We start from the raw sequence: 9,021 nt of genomic DNA on the forward strand, positions 1-9,021 counted from the left end.
AATTTGTCAATAAACAACGACTTGAATGGCTTGCCTTTATTGAATTCACAACAGTTCCATGTCTAAGGAATAGGATCATCTACATACATAACTGTATATTTTCATATGACATATATATACACATAAGTCACAAACACCAAGTGTTTCCAAAAAATTTGCAAGTACATATATATATCTACTTCAACGGTCATTTTTATATTTCGATAAAAGAATATAATAGGAAACTATATTATTCTTTGAGTAAATCTCTTCGCACTATTATTATATTTCGAGGATAATGTCATAGTACTATTGTTATTCTTCCATATGGTTCAATTCAAACCAGCTAGTCTCCGTTCACACTTCACATAATTATTTTGTCTCGTTCATGCCAACACTTCTAATCACAATGATCGCTCTATATGCTTTATATTTATTTTCCTGTATTTAATTTATCACGATTCTTCATGAATATTAAATTTATATTGTATCATGATAAATGTGTTTAATTCTAGATGTCGTCATAGATGGTGCTATCTAAAGATGATTACTTATTTTTTGAAACAGTCTCTAAAGATGAATAGTAAGGTCAAAGATATATATCTCTTTGGCTCTTTGTGTAATTCCTAGGTAGAGTGCAAACAATTAATGGTTCATATATCGTCCCCTCTCAATACATCCTGAAATGAAGTTAATCAGATAGCCTCCTTTTGTTTTTATCTTAAACATTCTGCGCCTTAATTATATTTACAGAGCTATGTTAGTAGTAGCTCTAAATTAGACGTAAGAAAATGAGAATAAATATAAATATATACGATCAATATTGTTAGTCTGACGATTCTAAGCTTAATTACTAATTAAATATTAGCGTAACATGAACTATTTTGGAAATTGTTACGCTGCGACAAAGAGACTGTGACATGAGAACACTTAATATTAGCCGTACGATGTGCTGTCCACCAAAATCCAATGATAAACCTAACCCTCGCCTTAACAAACACTTCAAACTCGATATTTCCCAACGAAGCTTGAGCCCTCAAATCCTCACCAATGGATTTAGGAACGGCGGCGTTTTGCACGATCAAGGTGTCATCAATCCGCGTAAAGTTCATCCGCGGTTGATGAAAAGGTTCCACTATGGTGTTTAACGCAAGGGTCTGGTCCTCGAACACCAAGAATATCTGGACGGAAGTGTAGTAAACCGAGAGCTGGTGGTTAGGGTTGTACGATTGGATGGTGATTCTGAACGTAGCTGACATGTAATTGTCGTTGGTAAGGATCAAGTTTTGGACCGACGCGTTTTGGACACTGTAATGAAGTTTCTTGCGTTTGGTTACGAGCCAGGTAATGAAAACACCTATAGCTATGACGTAGATTATGGTAAATATGAAGAAGATGACATGGCGAAGGCTACGGCGGCTTGACGAACTTATCGGAGGCATTGGATCTAGCTAGGAGGGTTTTTAAAGTTACACATTGGTTGATTTGTATGTTTTATATATATAGAAGTTGAAAAGGGTTCAGATAATTCTGATGTTTTTTTTGCTTCAGAATCTTAGGTTTTCTGTGTGTGTCAGTGTGTGTCAAATATTAGAATTCGAAAATTTTGAAAATGCTAGGATTCTGATAATGTTATTTGCTTCGGTATCTTACGTTGCTTTTTTTTTTTTTTGTAAAAGAGTATCTTACGTTGCTTCTAGCTAACCTTATGTTTATTTATCAAATATTCTTTTCTTTATAAAACGAAATTCAAAACCGAGTTCCTAAGTAATCAGTTTTGATGCATCAATTAAGAACACATCAATATATATGAATTTATCGAAATCTCATTCACATTTTATGAAATCGTGTCTCGTTCCATGCAATTAATACTATGCATTTTAATTTAATAAAAATTTATTTTTTGTTAGAGGCTGTTTTATATTTAAAACAAAAAACAAAAAAGATTGATCAATTTAATGACCATCAAGATGATAGCACCAGACTACATGAATATGGAAAGTTGCTACGTTATGGTCTTTACCTTGTTTTTATACAAACAAAAATGACAAATCAATTATTAGGAACAGAGCATCCAGCTTCCGCCCTAACCAATCCTGACATGGCCTAAGATTGTCATCTAGGAAACCTAGGCACTTAAGCTGAACATCATCTCATCAAACTAAACAGGAGAATCGGTTGGTATGACAAACTTCATTTCCATCTCATATTTGGGCTTTCCCATCTTTACCTTATCTTTGGGTTCCAGTATATGTGAGTTCTTTATTGGGCTTAAAATTATAAGCATACGAGGCCATAGACACCCTTTTTAATTGAGTGAGTTCTTTATACAATTAAAAAGAAAACCAATTACTTTAATAAAAAAACGAATAGTAATGAAAAATTTGGACCTCATAATCTCTTACATTATGAAGATCAGACCAGGTCAGGTTAAATTAGTTTTATAAATTAAAATTGTCTACTATGATTTATCTACCAATGAAAAAGTACGTACTCTACATCCAAAACTATGATACATTATAAATTTCAGGGTGTAGATATTTGCTTTTTCTGATACCTAATGTTCTTAAAGAGTTGTTTCATAATAATAATAAAAAAAAGAGGCTATAAATTGTGAGCTTAAACGTTAAAAACAAGTATAAATGTATAAATAATTCGTTCATGCATCGGATATGGGAGGATGAACAATACGATTATTAAAATGAAAATGCAAACTTAGTAATCACATATCAGCATCACAAGAACTATTTTGGGAATTTTGTAACTGCGACAACAAGACCGTGACATGAGAACACTTAACCTTAGCCGTATGATGTGCTGTCTTCCATACCCCGACTTTAAACCTAACCCTCGCCTTGACAAACACTTCAAAATCTATCTTTCCCGACAAAGTTTGAGCCCTCAAATATTTTGCATTGGATTTGGAAACGACCACGTTTTCTGCAACCAACGTGTCATCAATCTGCTTGACGTTCATCCTCGGTTGGTGAAACGGCTCGAGCGTGTCGAAGGCAAGCGTCTGGTCCTTGAATTTAACGAATATCTCGACGGAACTGTAGTAAACCGAGACTCTGTGGTTGAGATTGTGGGATTGGATGGTGAATTTGAACGTAGCTGACATGTGATTGTCGTTGGTAAGGTTAAAATGTTGAACCGAGGCGTTCTCAACAGTGTAATGAAGTTTCTTGGGTTTGGTTACAAACCAGGTAATGAGGAAACCTACAGCTGCGATGAAGATTAGAGTTAGTACGACGAGAACAACGTAGCATACAAGGCTATGGCGGCGCACTGCTGGCTGCACCGGCGAAGTTTTCAACGCCATTGGTTTTAGATTGGATTTGTAGTCACACATTGGTTCACATGTACGTTTGTACATATATATATATATCGATATATTAGATACTTGTGATGCAAGATACTTGAAAAGCACCTTGGATTCTGATGTTCTTTGCTTCAGCTGTCGAGAGAGCTGAGTCTTTTCATTGTCACTTTAGAACAATTTGTGTCTCGTGTACTTTGCTTTCCCATCAACTCTGTTTTAAAGGTTTATTTGGCAAATGTAAGACAACACTCAAACTGGCAAGTGGAACATGTTATATTATATTTATTAGAGATACCAAAAAGAAAGAAGATAATTCGGATAATAAAGTGTGTAAAACCTTATATATATTAGAGCATGCTCATATAATTTACATTTATGAGCTCTCTAAATTTTTTGTCGTTCGTAAGAATTTTACTATGATAAATTGTAATATTGTATATTCCATTCACAAAGAACTAGACGATTTTGGTTGGTTTTTTTCTTCTTGTTTATTCTGTTGATGTTTTCGTGTAGAGTAAACAAAAACAAAAAACAAAAAAAAAACAAACAAACAAACTTTGATTGAAACTAAGATGAATACACGCGTATAACTTGGGTTTTATTTTTCGAATATCAATCAATATGCAATTCAGTAGATGTCATGAAAGAAAAGAAAAGAACAATATTATGGTTTGAGAACTGGGCTTCAACAATTTCTACGACACTTTACTTTCTTTTTTTCTTTTTTTTTCTTACGTCAAAGAGACTTAGATTAACTCATGAAAACCAATTCAAAGGGCAATTGTTTACATATCTGACTAGTTGCGGACTGGGTTCTACGACGCTTTTGTGCACACCAAAATAAATATAAATCATAGGACTTGAAATGTTTTTTTTAGTCAGTTGGTTGTGTAAATGATAATAATGTAACAGGGTTCGAAATACTTTCATAACATTTCACCGGTTTTTTCGTTCTTTTTGGCTTTTACTTGGTTTACTTTTTGTTTTCTGGAGTGGGAAAGAAGTTTTCATTCATTTATTAATTTTTGGTTTAGCTCTTTTTCTAATAACAATGATTGTTTCTAATGTTTTTTTCATATATTCTAATATTTTAATAATAATTTTTTACATTAAAAATTATATGATTTTATGTTTTAGGCCATTAAAAGCATGCTTAATGGTGACACCTATTAAAAATATTTAAAACAATTAATTATAAAAAAATATACAAAAGTAATTTATTAGACACTCTTAAGTTGTTATAGAATTTTGACCTATTCAATGGTGATATTCAATGTAGGTGTTTAAAAGAAAAACTATATTAATAAACTTCAAACACGATCAAGTTTGTTGACTGGAGATGAAACAAGTCACTGTATAGCCAGCCAAAGAGATGTCAAAATACGTAAAATTCGTAAGAAACCAAACAATATGAATCTTTGGAAACAAAAAAATTTCAAAAAACCCCCCAAATTATTACAAAACAAAAAAGTAAGAAGCGATGAAAAACAAAATAAAAAATCAGAACAAGTAAAATTGGCTTCGATTGAGTTCAATATCGAGCTTCAAAACGTCTCCTTCGGCGGACACAGAAATGGAGAGAAAGGGAGAGATATTCACGGGGTTGAATTTTTCCTTCTTCTTTTTTTCTCCAACCAATAACACTTCGCCACGTTATTGGCTCTTAACCCACAAAACATATTTTATTTTAGACACTGATCTTAATAATTAAATCAAAATTTTGATTAAACTTTATTATTATACTATAAGAATTATGTTAACACGTTCAAAATATCACCATTGTATATGATCTAAGATCCAAAGACCACACCCATGCACACATATATATATACTTATTCCATCTATCAAACTATTTGATTCAAAATTAGTTCAATTAATTAAATAAAAATAAAATAAAATTCTTATGTGAATGTGTATGTAAGATATTTTTTAAATATAATATATATAACATATTTTTTTATTTTGATTGGCTAAATAAAAAAAATTGAATAATTAAGAATGGTTCACCCCTATAAAGATGAACCCAAGTACTTTTTTTTGGACGTATAGTTTTTATTTTTTATGTTCTGAGTTTGTGATTAATTAAAGTTGTCTTTTATTTTTAAAAATTTAATCACAAATTTTTTATAAGAAAAAAAATCATCGCTCAGTAGCAGTGCATATATACATTCACAAGTCATGACTGCATATATGATGTGATAAATTTTATAATTGATAGTATACGATGAAATATTTTTTTTTTAATAATCAAAGAAGTTTTCTGCCAAATCTTAATAATAAAATATTCCAAATCACTTTAAGAGTATGTTTTAATTGTTTCACAGTCTGTATTTAAATTTTTGTTTAGTAGATTTGTGACTCGTACCGTCAATAATTAAATATATTTTATTAATGTTTGATTTTTATTTCATAAGAGATGTAAATCTCGAGATAGAACATTACACTTTCAGAACTGGGTATCAACAATTTATAACACACTTTCTTACACAATCTGAGTCATCGCCACATTTGATGCGACAGTGCCATAAACATACTGGGTCCGGAACTATTTGACGTTGCGGAATAGTTATTTCCATCCTGCATATATATACATGATCCACAAATCATGACTACATATAGGTATACATACACACACACATTTATATATATTACCACATATTTGATTTGAAAAATTAGTTCAGTATATACAGATAAAATTAAATTAAAACTCTTTTGTGAATGTAAGATACATACGGCAGTGAGTGATGGTCTTCCTTCGACAAGTTCTCCATTCCATTGCATGCTTTTAGATGGCATCCTACCATTATCAATGCCATCATAATCATCATACACACTTTTTGCGCCATTCTTTTACAATTGTTTTTTTTATCAACTAATATTGTTTGGTAGAATATGTTTTTTTGTTATATACAGACATATATATATATATAGGTACAAGTTCTGAAGGAAAATTGTGTAAAATTTATTTCCATCATAATGCATTTATTAGTTTTGTTGGTTTGACTTGACTATAGCTATTTTGTAACTTTTGTTTAATTGCAATATCTCTAAGATGGGAAACAATGTAAATTTATGATTTTGAAATATCCTAATAACTTTCTGGTAATAAATCATTTTCTAATATAATTAAATGATTTTATGCTAGAAATGTATTATACATTTACTAATTTGGTTGGTTTTGACCGTTTGACTTAATTACAATCAATTCTGTATAGTATTATAGTAAACAAAATAAAAAGTCATAGTATATATTTATTTCTATATGGACAAGATCCTCATGATTATGGCAAGTTTGGGTAATTAATTCTCTGTAGATATATATTTCAAAATATCAATAGGAAATTATGACTATTTAGGATTAGTGATTTAGGACTCTCTACTTATGATCACAGATTGACAGGTCATGATCAACATTTTTTAAATGATAAACAGATTTGAGATTGTTTTAAGGATAAACATTGTTTTTGGTTAGATTTTGATTTTTAAAAAATAGTATTTATTGTTTGCTAGTATATGCTTTGTGTTATATACACACATATATTTATAGATACATGTTCTCAAGGAAAATGTGTATGTAATGATTATTTGTATCAAATTTATTGCAATATCAAAATACATTTATTAGTTTTGCTGGTTTGACTTAATTATAATTATTTTTGTAACTTTGGTTTTATTTGCAATATCTTTAATATGGGAAAAAATGGAATTTTATGATTTGGAATATAACCATTAGTTAAAGTAACTAATCATTTTCTTATAAATTAAATAAACTATGCTAGAAATGCACCATATGTATACATTTACTATTTTTTTATTTGACTTGAATGTAATTAATTTTGTATAGTATAATAGTAAACAAAATAATAAGCCATACATATATAAATATTTATTTATATATGGACAAGATATGTCATGATTGTGGCAAGTTTGGGTAGTTTCTCTTCATCTCTGAAGATATATATTTCAAAATATCAATATGACTATTCAGGATTAGTGATTTACATATCAATATTTCAAAATATCAATATGACATAACATACCATCATTAGATATCATTATCTATAAAAATCAATGGTCATCAAATTAATTTATATCATATTTAAAACTTAATTATACTTCAGTATGATTAATTGGTATTTGGTCATTATCGTGGAAATGCAGTGAACTCCACTTTATTGGTTAACAACATATCAAATATATTTATCAATGAAAAAGTTCGTAGGTTTTTTATAGACTCACTTTTGAATAATGTGAGTGGTTAGAATTTAGATTAAGTAACCTTTGATTTTTTTTTATTTTTTTTTTTGAACATCTAACTTATAAACCTTTGATTTATAAGTTAAAAACCTAACATATATGCCACTAGGTTTATCTCTCTGATATGAATGTATGATAAACATTAATTAGAAAAATATAAATATTAGTTTACGCTGTACGTATCTTACTAATTACCTGTCACTTTTAAAATGTAGATTCATAGTGTAGTAGTGCGGTTTATGGGTCACTATCGTTGAAGGTGCAGTTACCAGAACAAGTAAAGAGAATAAAACTACACGATCTAATTAAATATCTAATGGTAGAATAATTTTTTGGTTTTTAATATATACAAATTTGAATAAAGTCTTTTATTTGTGTCTGGCCTTTTATAGATTCATGTCACATGCATATCAATGAATAACGTGTTATATCTAGAGGTGGTTGATAAATGGGTTTAGATATTAATTAAGTAAGTAATTATAGTCTAGAGGTGATTGATGAATGATAAATGGGTTAGAATATGAAGTAAGTTGAAGATGAAATAATTATAGTTAGCATGCCCTGGAGTTAATTTGTATCCAATAGACAATTCATATTTTGCTTCAATTTAGATAGATTATTTCTTGATTTAAATTATTTAATCAACTCAACAATATCCTTTTTATTTTAGAATTTTATCCTCGCAAAATCTAAATGGTACGTAGATCCACGGTTCTCTGCTTCCATCACATACTTCAAGTGAAGATTTCAGCAATTCTGATAGGCTTTTATTCCATTTTTTATAATGTTTTATAAGTTGTGATATTTTTTTGAGACAACTACTACCAAAATATTTAAGATTACGTTGCGATATTCGATATTTAGTTTTCAAGAATGATAAAGTTAAAACGACAAAATTATGTAAAAACAATAAATTAGTTATTTTCAAATTTTCTTATAAACGTCTATGTTGTTTGAAGAGATGATAATCTATACTATTAATTGGGAAGGACAACTTGAAGCCAAACAGACCCAATTTAAAAAAAAAAATTTCATTAAATATATTTCAGTTGCCAAACAAAACTAATGACAGCAAAAATGTTTTAATAAATAAATAAATAATAAAAAACAGAAACTATCTATATTTATGGATCATACTAATTTTGTTGCCAAAAAAGTGGAAAATTAAATTCGAAAATCCCCATGTATATAACATATTTAACATTTTTAGATATTTTTAAACAATAATTTAATATTTAATAAAATCTAATCTATAGTATTTTTTATTTGGTTTAATGATTTTATTCAAGTGTTTATGTTATTTGTATTTTGTATAACTCTTATGATATGATATATATTTATTTTGCGTTACAAAAATCATCATATATATTTTTTTTTTTTATATTGATGTTTTAGGAAAAATAAAAGAAAAATAAATATGTTATATATTTTACAATAGCATAAAATATGGAGAAATATTCAAC

General features: G+C 29.0%; 2 protein-coding genes and 1 long non-coding RNA gene across 3 annotated transcripts; all 3 read right to left on the minus strand.

The window, feature by feature from the left end:
- Positions 1-836: 836 nt before the first annotated feature.
- Positions 837-1,421, minus strand: LOC17884144 (uncharacterized protein At1g08160). The gene has a single exon (XM_006289877.2). The coding sequence runs from the start codon at positions 1,419-1,421 to the stop codon at positions 837-839; it is 585 nt and encodes a 194-aa protein (XP_006289939.2).
- Positions 1,422-2,605: 1,184 nt separating this feature from the next.
- On the minus strand, positions 2,606-3,331 carry LOC17882051 (uncharacterized protein At1g08160). Its single transcript, XM_006290139.2, has one exon. It carries the CDS (start codon positions 3,329-3,331, stop codon positions 2,702-2,704), a length of 630 nt encoding a protein of 209 aa, XP_006290201.1. The 3' UTR covers positions 2,606-2,701.
- Positions 3,332-5,668: 2,337 nt separating this feature from the next.
- Positions 5,669-6,169, minus strand: LOC111830161. Its single transcript, XR_002833527.1, has 2 exons — positions 6,035-6,169; positions 5,669-5,878 (listed from the first exon to the last, which is right to left on the minus strand). It is a non-coding gene; the product is annotated as an uncharacterized LOC111830161 (long non-coding RNA).
- Between the last annotated feature and the right edge of the window lie 2,852 nt (positions 6,170-9,021).

This window comes from Capsella rubella, unplaced genomic scaffold (assembly GCF_000375325.1).
Source record: "Capsella rubella cultivar Monte Gargano unplaced genomic scaffold, Caprub1_0 scaffold_6, whole genome shotgun sequence".
Lineage (NCBI taxonomy): Eukaryota > Viridiplantae > Streptophyta > Magnoliopsida > Brassicales > Brassicaceae > Capsella > Capsella rubella.